At 62.1% G+C, this 13,304-nt stretch overlaps 1 protein-coding gene across 1 annotated transcript in view; it reads right to left on the reverse strand.

The window, feature by feature from the left end:
• MTMR2 (myotubularin related protein 2) overlaps positions 1-10,376 on the reverse strand; it is a 46,177-nt gene extending 35,801 nt beyond the window's left edge. Inside the window, exon 1 of the mRNA XM_037504760.2 lies at positions 10,294-10,376. Coding sequence (XP_037360657.1) covers positions 10,294-10,373 — 80 coding nt within the window. The 5' untranslated portion in view covers positions 10,374-10,376. The remainder of the gene's footprint in view (positions 1-10,293) is intronic.
• Positions 10,377-13,304: the final 2,928 nt, after the last annotated feature.

Genomic DNA, 13,304 nt, shown 5'->3' on the forward strand with positions numbered 1-13,304 from the left:
CTCAGCCCCAGCCGGCACTGGCCAGGGGCGCCTGGGACTGAGCCTCTGCCTTACTCCAGCCACCTCACCTCACCTCTCCGGCAGCTGGATCCCCTTCAGCGCCCGCGGAGACAGGGCCTCCGGAGGGGATGCCCGCGCCAGCAAGGCCGCGTCCAGGCCGGCGCGAGGGTGCCGCCCGCGCTGAGCAGGCCTCCCTGGGCCGGCCCCCTCCCCGCTCACACAACGGCCCAGTGTCAGGCGCACAGTTACTCACTCAGCTGAAAATCTTATTAAAAAAGTAATAAAAGGCTGCAGTGTGCACACACACTCGGGACACAAGGCCTATTGTCAGAGCAGCTGCAGGAGCCCCAAACAGGAAAACAACTCCAAACACCACAGGCGGGCACAGCTTAGCATTCCTGCCCGGGGCCCTCCAGAGCCGCTCCCTCCGCTCCGCTCTGCGCGCAGAGAAGGCGGCCTCGGCCTCGTCCTGGCCACGAGCCCCCTGGGAGGGAGGGCCCGGAGCTGGGGACTGGTGCCCAGTCCGGAGAGCCCCGGGCCTCCTGGGCAGCCAGGCGGGTGTGGTCTGATCCGCGCCACTGGATGCTCGGAGCTTCCCACCGAGGCAGGCGCTGCCGGGGGCTGCAGCCCGGGGTGGCCTGCACAGCACCACAGAGCCGGAAACGTAAGTAAATAAAACAGGTCAAAGCCACAGATCCTAGCCAAGGCTGGTGTCTGCGGCAGCAGGACGGCCTGAGCCCCGGCGCCACCCCGGCTCCCAGAGCCGCAGGAGGGCCCAGGCGAGCGGCAAGGAGGGGCCTAGGAGGGCAGCACTGGCTCGGAAAAGATCCCTGTGGCCGAGGAAACGCCACACTGGGCTGATCACTGGGCAGAGCCTCGGGGGTGCAAAGCCAGAAGTGACACGCCGCACCCAGCCCGAGCTCGGTGCGAGGGGGCCACCCAAGATGCCAGCAGAGGGGGGCTCTGGGAACGCCGTGGGGTTTCATCAGAGGCCCAGCCCGCATGCTCGGCCGGCCGCGTCTCAGAGCCCTGGGCCCGCTGAGCCAGAGGAGCCCTGAGCTGGCGGGTGAGAAGTGACTGAGATGGCACAGCTGCAACTGGCTCCTGCCAGCAGCCACCGCCCCCCTATGCAGGCCCTCCCCTCGGCTCCCCTGGGGAGCGCCGCCGCAGGCCCTCTCATCCGGAGCGCGCGTCCATGGGGGGCCACTGGCAGCCCGGGGCCCGCGCCATGCTTCGAGCCAAGCAGGTGGCCCAGCAGGGACGCCGGTGAGCCCAGGCCTCCCGCGCCGCCCGCTGCAAGGAGACTGGGCGTGATGCGAGCAAAGCAGCAGCCACACGACAAGCACGAGTCTCGGATTTCAGACCCCACGACTGCGGCCGCTCTCGACGAGCGCACAAGGACGCACTCTCATCACGCAGAGCTGTGCGCCGCCTCGGGTCAGAGCGGCACACCCGCGGTCAGAATGCACTCATGACTCTGGTCTGGCCCGCCCTGGCACCTCGGCTTCGCGCGCCCTCTCTGGGACAGGACGAGGCCCTCCCCACCCCATGCAGCCCGCCACGCCGCCCGGGGGCCAGACAAGGCTGCCTCGGGGGCCGCTGTCCCGACAGTGCTGAGCCTGCCACGGAAGAGCAGAAAAGTTTAATAGAACATTTATAAGACAAAAAAATTATTAGGAATGAATATGCCACTTTAAAAACATGACAAAACCTGTCCCAAAACACGCAGAAAATTAGGAAATGATTTTTAAAGTCACACTTACTAGTAAATTTGAGAATTCAGAATATTTTCCTAAATCAGGTAGCCATCGCCAGAGTAAGGCTACAATTCAGTAACTGTACACACGCTGTACGCAGCACACTACGACATACATGCGGTATTATAGTCAATTCAAACTCCTTCAGTTCAGACCACACTTCAGAACGATCCAGCCCGTCCGCGAGAATGCGGCCACCAGCTAGAAGGTGCTGCAGATAACATAAAACAGCCTCGTCCTCGTAAGGCCGCGGGGCTGGCGCCAGGCGTCACCCTGTTACTGAGCAGAGTCCAGCTCCCGGCTGCCGCCACGCGCTCCTGCCAGGCCCCACGCCTCGAAGGCCCAGGCTGCGCGCTCCCGGCAGCCAGGTCCGGCCCCGCTCCCCGAAGCACGGGGCACAGGCCAGGCAGGGGCCACCGGGGTGAGGCTCTCCCCAAACCCACAACGAGGGCGTCCCCACCCGGCGAGCCCACAGCAGAATCACGGGACATCTCCGGCTCCAGCTGGGCAGCAGCCATGTTTTTCAGTTACTGTGCTCTTTATTTTCTCCACAAAGCGACGGGCGAGTGTGACCTCCCACCCACGGTGTGCGCTCGCCACGGGCGCAACCTCCAAGGAGACCCTCCATCAACTCCGGGCCTCTCCCTGCCCTCTAAGGCAGACTAGAACCGGAGGGCATCCGGGTCCTTCAGTGCTTACCTGAAGCGCAGCATCTTGGACCCAGGCCAGGATACAGGAGGCCTGGACGGAGCCCAGGGAGCGCCACAGGCGGGTGAAGCCTGCAGGCAGGTCGCAGCCCCCTGAGAAAGGCTGGCGCGATGCCCTGCACCCCACCTACACAAGGTGGCAGGCTCAATTCAGCCCCACGGTCTCAAGAATCCTGGGTCCAGCACAGCGTGCAGGACACGGCAGGAGCTAAGCAAGTGCATGCAGGGGGGCAGGGGCAGTTAAGGAAAGAAGAGGAGGCAGCTGGTCAGCTACCTGGTGGCGTCTGGCCAAGAAGCCTACAGAACAGCAATAAAATCCAACCTGTGTAAAGCCCACGCGAGCAGGCCGAGCGCAGAGGCCCCAGTCTGCACACAGGGTAAGCATCACGCAAGCCTGTGGCCTGCCGGGCGCTGAGGAGGAAGGGCGGCCCGCGTGGGACCCCAGCCCGATGGGACGTCTCCGAGACTGCAGCTGCGAGCGCCTCCCCCGCGGACGAGAGGCAGACATCACGCCGGGGCGACGCGCGGGGGGGCAGAGGACCCGCCCGCAACGCCAGCTCCGCGCCGTTCATGGCCACTCCCCCAGGCACTTACATTATAATTTTTGAGATGTTTTATCTTCGCTTCTGATGATCCTCAAATGTCAATGGCTCTTAACACATTAACTGTAAACAAACACAAAGGAACTTAGGGGAATTCAGGATTGGGGAGGCCTCGTCAGGTTCTGAGCTATGAGGTAAAGGCGGGGGGACAGGGGGCCTGTCTCGTGCTTCAGGACGCAGCTGATTTTCAAAAACGTCAAGTTGCTCTTCTGAATGACAATAGCATCCTCTCTCTCTCTGGGCAAAGGAAAAAATCCTATTTTCTGTGGGACGAAAAAAACATTCAAAGCTAAAGAAAATGCTCTTCCAATAAGGACCCTGAAGCTTGTGCGGGCTGCTCAGCCCCAGTCCCGCCGCCCAGCCCTGTGCACCGGGCTGCCCGGACCGCCACGCTGCGGCCAACGGGGCAGCGGACCCCGGGGTGCTCATTCCTTGAGCAGCACCGGGACCTGGCGTCTAACGCACTCGGGGCTCACGTGGCAAGCTGCTGTCCCCGATCTCCAGCTTCTCACCCATAAAACGGAAACGGGAACGCCGATGACCGAGTATGAGGGTTACGGGCGAAATGCACACGGGGTGGGCCCAGCAAGCAGCAGCCCAGCAGCACTCAGTGGCATTGCTCCCAGCGCCACTGCCAGCCTTACAGTCAGCACCATCAGTGCCAATGCCACCGGCACGGCAGCCCGCCACCCGGAAGCACCTGTGGCCACAAAGGCGGAGTATTACTCAACGCTCTGTCGGCGCACCACACATCACATCAGACCACACTGCTAACTGTGGAGGCATCAAGACATTTAAGGCTCCCAACCACCAGCTCGTCATCACCCCTCTGGCCGGCGCAGCCTCCTCCTTGAACAACCCCGTCGTCACCATCCGCGGGTCAAGTCTGATAAGGGGGAAGTCGGGCCTGTCTGTGCCTACAAAAGCGGTCCAGAGAATAACTCCACTCAGAGGGTCTTGTCCAGCCTCCCCTACTCAAGTCAGGTGACACACAAAGACCTGAGGCACTGATGTGTCTGCATTTCCAAGAGGAAAATACAAACACAAAATACTGGCAAAATTACTCCTAGCCCAACAAGGCTCACAGCTCAGCTGCAGTTTCCTTATGGAGACCAAACCTTTAGAATGAAGAGAAAATATCCAGGGAGAGGCTGGTGCGACAGGGGAAGCGACTATGCCCCGCCCCACAGCACATCTGGAGTGCTCGTCTGGAGTGCTCGTCTGGAGTGCTCGTCTGGAGTGCTCGCCTGGAGTGCTCCGCCTGGCGTGCTCCGCCTGGAGTGCTCCATCTGGAGTGCTCTGTGCTTGTCTGGAGTGCTTGCCTGGAGTGCTCCATCTGGAGTGCTCCGTCTGGAGTGCTCGCCTCAAGGGCTCCGTCTGGAGTGCACGTCTGGAGAGCTTGCCTGGAGTGCTCCATCTGGAGTGCTCGCCTGGAGTGCTCCGTCTTGAGTGCTCGTCTGGAGTGCTCCGTCTGGAGTGCTCGTCTGGAGTGCTTGCCTGGAGTGCTCCATGTGGAGTGCTCGTCTGTAGTGCTCGCCTGGAGTGCTCCGTCTGGAGTGCTCACCTGGAGTGCTCCGTCTGGAGTGCTCGTCTGGAGTGCTCCGTCTGGAGTGCTCGCCTGGAGTGATCTGTATGGAGTGCTCGCCTGGAATGCTCCGTCTGAAGTGTTCGTCTGGAGCGCTCCGTGCTCATCTAGAGTGCTCCGTCTGGAGTGCTCGTCTGGAGTGCTCATCTGGAGTGCTCTGACTCACTAGGTAGCCCTGACGCCACCAACAAGAAGAGGAACCAGTACAGAGGAACCGATCCCTCCTTGCCTTCCCCTTCATGTCCTGGCAGTTATTAACTGTGTCCCTTTGACCGAGGCCCTGGATGAGGCCTCTGCAGGAGCGGGGCCCAGATCTGCACACAAGGGGAGGCTGACCAGGCCGCTGCAGGGCTCGCAGACGAACCCCCGTTCCCGGGCTAAAGTGCGTCGTCTCTCAGCCATCCCTCCTATCGTGGGCACTGCCAATCCCCAGGCCTCTCTGGCACAGCGGCAGTGCACAGCCTTTAACTGGAAAACGGCTTCCTGGCGTTCCGTGGCTTATCTGTACACAGCAGGAGAAGCTGCCGCCTGCCCACCCACTCTCTCCTGCTCCTCAGACCCAGAACCTCCCGCTGTCAGCTCAGCCAGGGCACCGGGGAGACCACGTCAGCCTCCCAGCCGCCCACCGCCACGCAGGCTGACTCCAACAGTGCCCACGAGGAGTGTGGCCTCTCGACCAGCATGGAGACAGGCCGCCCGGAGCCCCAGCAGGCATCCTGGATGCGGAGTGGGCGCGGGGACGGCATGTGCCCAGCTGAGGGCCTGCCTGCCTGCGGGATCAGAGCTGCACCGACGATCTGTGGCTTCTATGTGGGGGAACAAAACTATGTTAAGCCACAGTTATTGGACTTTCTGTTATACCCTGCTCAACCCAGCCCGAACTTTAAACACTGCTCAATAAAAATGAAAGAAAATTGGCGCTGTTTGATTTCGGTGCCGGCGGGCTTGCAGGCATAGAGATGGAAGCATTTTAAAAGTTAACTTTTCCTGCTGAAAACAGGGCCTCTGCCCCGATGCGGCATCAGGCGGGCCCAGGAGTCGGCACAGGGGTCTCTGGAAGGAGGAAGGCCGCCAGCAACTCCCCGGGGGCCAGGATGGGGCTGGAGGCGGGCGGGCCCCCCGCCCGCCCGCCAGAGCTCCGGTCCCGGAGAGGGGCCGGGCGCGGCCCGCGAGGAGAACATCTCCAGGCCCCCGGCCGTGCCCCGGCGTCTGCCTCTCCTTCCACAGTTCCGGCTCGGCCCGCCCTGTGCGCAAGGAGGCTTGTAAAGTAACGCCCTGTCCGCAGGCGCGGGGGCATCTAGAGACACGTCCACTGTCGCTGCCTGCGGCACAGCCAAGCTCCCCCTGGCGCTCTGGAGAACAGCGCCACGCTGGCAGCCCCCAATAAACCGCAGCCCCAGGACGTCCACAGGAGGCGCCCAGGCCTCCTCGCTAGGGTGGGGGGCGCCAGCGCCTTCCTACACGCGGGTTGCCGCGGGCACATCTCGGCAAGGGCTTCGTTTTGAGAAAAAGCCTAAAACGTGTATTTTTGGTTTGTGTTACTCGTGGCTGAGAAAGACCAGACCTCAGGAAATGTCCTAAAAACCAGATACCACAGACCCGGGGGGCGGACGCTCCCCTCCCCACGCCACCCCGGAGTCCAAGGGCTCTCTCAGGCAGCAGTGAACGGGCGCGACACAGCTCGGCTGCGCGTCCACCGACAATGATGGGGTCACCAGGCCCCAGTTAGTAACAGATCCCAGGCAGAGGATCTCAAACCGCTGCATGGATCCCCCTCGGGAGCCCCTGGAGGCATCCTAAAATAAAGCCCAGGCTCCCCCCACAATGGAAAGCCCCAGGGCTGTCCGCTCCCTCAGCTCTGAGGCAAGACGGGGAACCCGTATTCTCCGTGACTCCCGAGCAGCGCTGATGCGGCTGGGCTGGGAGCAGCAGAGTCTGCAACAACAAACAGCACGGGGGGAAGGAGGAACAGGCGTGCAGGGCACACACTCGGCGTCAGCACACACCAAAACCTTGCACAAGAATGCACGGGATGACTCTGATGATTATTCTCCTTTGTTCTGGACCGTATCCAGCAGGAATTTTAAGTTCTTTTCGATCCTGGAATAAGGAGTCACAAAACAAGTCCTCCGCAGCCAGAGCGCTCACGATGGGGCTGCCCGCCCTGCCCATGCTGGCATCACCCGGGAACCACTGAGCCGGACGGAGCTGAAGGGGGCACTTTCCAGCAAGTGCCTACAGAGCAGCCGCCCTCTGCCGCGGACCAGGCGCACAGCAGGTGCAGTCAATCCCTGGTGAGTCCCGTCCACAGCCACTCGGTGCATGTCCCTTTTCTGCGGAAAGTCAGGTCAGACCGTTTCTATCCAGAGAGGACGGGGGTAACTTTCCTAAGTCAAAAGGCTTCCAAACTGGGAGAACATTTTTGCACCCAACACTAATAATAAAGAACTGATCACAAAAATCTGCAAAGAGCTGATGAGACTCAACAACATCAAAGAAAATAATCCAGCCAAAAAATGGGCAGAAGAGCTAAAGAGAAACTTCTCTGAAGAGGAAATGCAAATGGCCAACAGGCATATGAAAAAATGTTCAACATCACTTGTCATCAGGGAAATGCAAATCAAAACTACCATGAGATACCATCTCACACCAGTGAGAATGGCACATATTAAAAAACTAGCAACAACAAATGTTGGCGAGGGTGTGGAGAAAAAGGAACTCTCCTGCACTGCTGGTGGGAGTGCAAACTGGTCCAACCACTATGGAGAGCTGTGTGGAGATTTCTGGACCTACTAAACATAGAGCTTCCATATGATCCAGCAATTCCACTCCTAGGTATTTACCCAAAGGACACAGAAACATCAATTCCAAAGAGCACCTGCACTCCTATGTTTATAGCAGCACTGTTTACAATAGCTAAGCTTTGGAAACAACCCAAATGCCCCAAAAATAGATGACTGGATCAAGAAGATGTGGTACATGTACACCATGGAATATTACTCAGCATTCAAAAAAGATAAACACATGCCATTTGCAGCAACATGGATGGCGCTGGAAGGGATCATGCTCAGCAAAATAAGCCAGAAAGAAAAAGAAAAATACCGGATGGTCTCACTCATAGCAGGAATCTAGAAAACTTAAATAAGGGACCAGGAAAAAGATTAACTATAAGAAAGTGAAAATCAAAATCAACAAAAAACTATGAACCAGAGACACTTTTTGGGGGGTGGGGGGCGGAAGGGGAGGGACTGGGATCAAAATGGGGGGTTGCAATTTTATGGGGAATATAAAAATAAAATTTATTATTAAAAAAAAAAAAAAAAGGCTTCCAATACCCTAATTTTTTCAAGCTCCTCTGTCCATAAATGCCAGTGTTGTTTAAGCAGCGCCACGAAGTACGTTAGTCTGTAATCACATGCGGTGTAATTTCAAAAACACGTTACAGCTACTCATAACGGGAATAACTTCGTAACCGGTAAGAATGCACGTCCCTTAGGAAGCACTGTCGTGACGATGACACCTAACAGAATGTTAGCACTTCAAGGGGCCTGACAGACTTTCTAGATCAACTTCGTTATTTTAAAAGACGTGGAAAGAAAAGCTTCTAGCAAAGACTGTACGTGAAAGACGTGGAAAGTACAAACCAGGAAGGTCAAGGGCAGCCAGCTGGGCCAGGAGCTCCAGAGGCCGATTCTCCCAGCCTGCAGTACTCGCTTCATTTTAAGGGCCCGCGCTGCCTCCGGGGGCTCTATCTAAACCTCCTCCCTCCGATGAACTTATTAGCTGCTTTATTTTATGTTCTATTCTGAGCCGTACTTGCTATTTGCAATTTTCCCATCCAATTATAAATTTCCCACCTGTTCTCTGAATGACTTTCAACTGGGTAGGTGAACCCTCAGTTTTCTAGACTTCAGAGTGATAAACACAGAATGCAAGAAGCACCCGAAGCAAAGGTACCCCATGCATAAGCACATGCAGAGAAGATGCTCCCATCCTGGAGCATTCACTCTAGAGACTATAGGATGGCCGTGCTCTGACAAGCAGGTTCTCCGTTAAACGCGGCTATGACGATGAGGAAGAGTCCTGGTCTGCGGGAGAGGGGCGCCAGCCCCGAGGACCGGAGACCAACAAGCACCCCGGGCTCTGCAAAGCGGGGGGGCAGACCTCTCTGGGCGCCCCAGGCGCAGCCAACTGTGGATGGCTGTCTGCGACTCTCCAGGGAGGCTCAGACTTCGCGGGGCCCAAAATGAATTAAACAGGCGGAGCAACTTCTATTTCTTGGGGGGGGGGGGGAATCGTGCGTTGTCCACACAGCAGTTGAGGCTCTAATAATCCTAGTAACAAGCAGACGAGCTCCCTGGCCAGGACCCCGAGCTGTTAGGGGGAGAGGCTGTCCTGCGCTAATCCCATACAGGCTTTGTGGACGCCACCCCCACGCCAGACCAAAGCCATCAGGACATTGGGAAAGACAAATCCGTCTCCACCAAAGGGAGGGTGGCTGGGACCTGAGGGTGGAGTTGGGCAGCCATGTCGGGTATAAAAACCAGACACGCGGGCCTTGGGGGTCTCTCGCTCTGTCGCTGCCTCCAGGCTTCAGGGCTCCTGGCTCGCGCCAGCTCTCATTTTGGGATTCCTGATCGGCGGATCGGGTCGGACGCGTTTAAAACTTTGTCTCCCACTTTTCTCCCAGAGCTGTGCATTTCCTCATCTCCCCTTCCCTTGTCAATAAACCTTTTATGAACCTTCCGCGTGCGCCTGCAGTGGAGCACTGATAAGTGCTTTTAAGCGCGCGGGTGAGGACCCAGTCAGGCACCCCGTGTTGTATCGGGGTTGCTCTACAACAGAGCCACCGCCGCGGCCCGGCACACCCGCCTCTGCCGTCCCCGCCGAAATTCAAATCACTTTTCCAGAACCAGAGCGAGCCCCGACTGGCGAGCGCGGCTGATGTCCACAGCGGGCCTGGGGGGGGCCGCAGACAGCCCGCCCCCCGGTCCAGGCCGGCTTCTCCCCCCTCCCCCCCCCCCCCGCTCCAGGACGGCGCCCCCACCCCTCAGTCCAGGACGGCCCGCCCGCAGAGACGCACCTGGACCCCGCGAGGGGAGAGGCCGCCGGGCGACGCCCGCGTTCAGGGGCGGGGGAGTCCGCGAGGAGACAGGGAAGGGCGGACCGGGGGCCGAACCCACAGACTTGGGCTGGGGACGCGGGGGGCTGCCCCGGGCCGGGAGAGGCCAGCGCGAGCCGGGCCGGCCGGCCGGAGCAACGGGCAGCGCCGCGGCCTCCCCGGGGCCTCCGCCCAGGTGGGCGCCGAGTTCCCGGGCGGCCCCCCGGCGCCCCCCCAGCGCCCCCGCCGCGCCTGCCCCGCCCCGGCCCCCCAGGCCCGCCCAGGCGCCCCTCGTCCTCGCCTCCCGCCCGAAGCCCCCCGACACCCCCGGCCCAGGCCCCCCGGGCGCCCCTCGTCCTCGCCTCCCGCCCGAGGCCCGAGACCCCCGGCCCGGGTCCCCATCCTCACGCCCGCCCGAGGCCCCCCGAGACCCCCGGCCCGGGCCCCCAGCCTCACGCCCACCCGAGGCCCCCCGAGACCCCCGGCCCGGGCCCCCAGCCTCACGCCCGCCCGAGGCCCCCCGAGACCCCCCGGCGCCCACCTGGACAGCGAGTCCGCGCTGGGGGGCCTCGCGGCGGCGGGCGGGGCGCCCAGGCTCTCGCAGCTCGAGCTCCTCTCCATGGCGCGGCGCGGCGGGCGCGGAGGGCGGGGGCCGGCGGGGCCTCCTCAGGCCGGCGCCGGCCGGGCCCGCAGACCGGAAGCGGCCATGTTCCCCCAGCCTGCCCCGCGCGCCCGCCCCGCCCCCGCCCTGCGCGCCCCCGCCCTGCGCGCGCCCGCCCCGCGCGCGCGCCCGCCCCGCGCGTCCCCGACGCCGCCGCCGGGCCCCGGGACCCCAGGGCGGGCGCCGGGCAGGGTCGCGGGGCCGGGGCGGGGGTCGCGGGGCCCGGAGGGGGCGGGGCCCGGGGGGGCGCCGGGCGCGTCCTGGGGCGGGCGGCGGGAGGCCGGGACGGCTGGGCTCCTGGGGTCCCCGGCGAGGCCCGGGGCGGCCGGGGGGGGGGGGGGCACGGGGGGGGGGGGGGCGCCCTGAGAGCCCGGGCCGGCCCCCCCCCCGCCCTCGCCCCCCGCCCTGGCGCCGCGGCCGAGCTGTTCCTGCCGGGCCGCGGGGCCGCCGTCCAGGGCGCGGGCCGGGGTCTCGGGGAGCCCTGACCCCCTGGGGCGGCGGGGGGCCGGGGCAGGGGAGTGGGGGGGCGGCGCGGGGAGGCGGGGGACCCGCTGGACGGGCCGGGAACAGCGGGAGCCGCGGGCGGGGGCCGAGGGGTGCAGCCAGGGAGACGCCCTCGGGGGGGGGGGGGGGGGGGGGGAGCCCCCACGCCATCCCGGGGCGCGGCAGGACAGGCCGCGGGGGACAGGGCCGCCGGCGCCCCCAGACCCCGGCTCCCGCAGGGCAGGACGGGGCTGGCGGGGATTCGGGGGGCGCAGGGGACTGGGGGGGGCCCGGTGGGGGGCGCCGGGGCGAAAAGCGCGTCGGGGGAGGAGGCTGCGCGAGGGGCGCCGCTGGCCGCCGGGCCCTGTCCCCGCGCGCAGATTGTTTCTGCAAAAAAAAAAGAAAAAATCGGACAATGAATTGTTACAAAAAAACTTCCTCGCGGGCATAAACAGAATCACGAGGCTGAAACTAGATTCAATTTGTCCTGACAACTGTGTGAAGAAAGTGCTGCATGTGGTGACCTCCCGGACGCACCCCCAGAACCGGAGCAGAGGCAGGACCGGCCCGGGTCCGTGTCAGCAATGGGAAGGCGCCCCCAGCCTCTGCGGCGAGCTCCATCCCCGTCCATCCCCGGGGGCTCCCCACAGGGCGCCTGTCGCCCGCTGCTCCCCTCAGCAGCGTGTTTCAGTCAATCTGCCTGTCTGCCCCCCACTCTGTCTCTGGGGAGCCCTCTCACCCCCCACACCTCTGGCCTGCACCCCAGTTGTTATATGCATGAATAATTTTTTTTTTAAAGCAAGACCAGGCAGGTGGGACTTCACCAGCGCAGACACCGGCGGCGCCTCGGAGGACACAGTGGACAGCGGAAACACCACGTCCAGAGCCTCCCGGCCGGAGCTGTCAGCAGACGGCATGTGATGGGGAGCAGGCACCCCCGGGGGGTGGAACACTTAGAAACCCACAGTCACTGCTTGAGAAAACGAGCTCGGGACCTGGCCCACTCGCCCCCAAGGTGGCGGCCTAGGCATTAAGTCTCAGTCTCAGCACAATCACCGCGGTGGCTTGAGTTCCATCCCCAGCCAGGGAGCTCCCCACATGGCGCAGCAGACCTCTGCCGTGTCCCCACTGCTCCCTCAGCAGTGGATTTCAGTGGATCTGCCTGTTCTGCTCCCCGCTCTGTCTCTGGGGAGTCCTCTCACTGCCCCCCATTCCTCTGGTCTGCAGCCTGCACCCCAGCTCTTCTATGCAATAAAATTAAAAAAAAATAAAATATACCAAAGAACTTGTCATTCAATCAGACAAGAAAAAAACGTCAAGATGTCCATCCGGGACCCCTTCCTGAGATGTCCTCCGTGCCCACATAGCTTGGCCACATAGCTTGGCAAGAACCATGGAATCGCATGGAACAAATCTTTGGGCCCATCTTCCCACAGGCAGAATGAGCCAGAGCGAGTGCAGAAGCACCGGACAGAAACTAGCGAAGGGTCAGCTGCTGCTGGACACCAGCTCGAACAAGGAGCCGAAAGCAGCGGGGCGGAGCGGCCGGAGGAGCGCAGTGTGGAATGTGACTGCATATTTCAAGGACAAGCGGGTCCATAAATGTAAATATTTTGCAAAACCAGCCCCAAATCATTTCATACTGAGTGAATGGCAGCGGCGTTCCCAGGCCGGCAGCCCTGCGGGGCCACGTCACAGGGAGCGCCGCCTCGGGGCTCGCGTGACTGGCCTGCGGCCTCCTGTGTTTCTCGATCTGCAAAAACGAATAGAATGGGCTCAGGATCGTGAAGCCACCGCATAAAATACGTGTTTTAAAATAATAAAATCCCATGGGCGCGGCATGGACCCCGTGGGCTGCTGGATGTGGCAGCTCTGCCGCCGGGTGCGGAGGCGCCTGCCCCCATCTTCCCACGAAGTGTCGCTGGTGCCCCCTCTCCTGGCCCCCACCCGCCCTGCTCAAGGGCTCCCCTGCATCCCAGCCCGCACGTGAAGGAGTGGGGTGCAGGGCAAAGCCGGGAGCTGGTGCGGCCCGACTCCTCCCGCACAGGCGGCCTAGAGGCCCAGGGTGCTGGGAGGTCACCGAGGACCCAGCCGCTGGTTTTCTCCGGCCCTGGTCCTGTGACGTGACACCAGCAGACCCAACTTTGCAGTCACTTTCTCTGCAGCCCCTGGTTTCATGTCTTCAGCTCGTCTTTGTGGGGACTGTGGCCTCCTGCCGGGCCCCCCTGGGGAGCACAGTGGCTCCTGCACCGGGGCCGCCCTCGTCTAGCTGCTTGGCCCGAGTGCCCAGGGGGTGACTGCAGGCCCCACGGGCGATGGCACCTCTGCGTCGTGGGGAGGACGGGCCTGCTGGGAAGAGATGGCCCTCGAAGGGCTGTAACTGCTGCCCAGGAAGGGCCTTCGGCACT

This window comes from Talpa occidentalis, unplaced genomic scaffold (assembly GCF_014898055.3).
Source record: "Talpa occidentalis isolate TD23 unplaced genomic scaffold, MPIMG_talOcc4v2.1 talOcc4.12, whole genome shotgun sequence".
Lineage (NCBI taxonomy): Eukaryota > Metazoa > Chordata > Mammalia > Eulipotyphla > Talpidae > Talpa > Talpa occidentalis.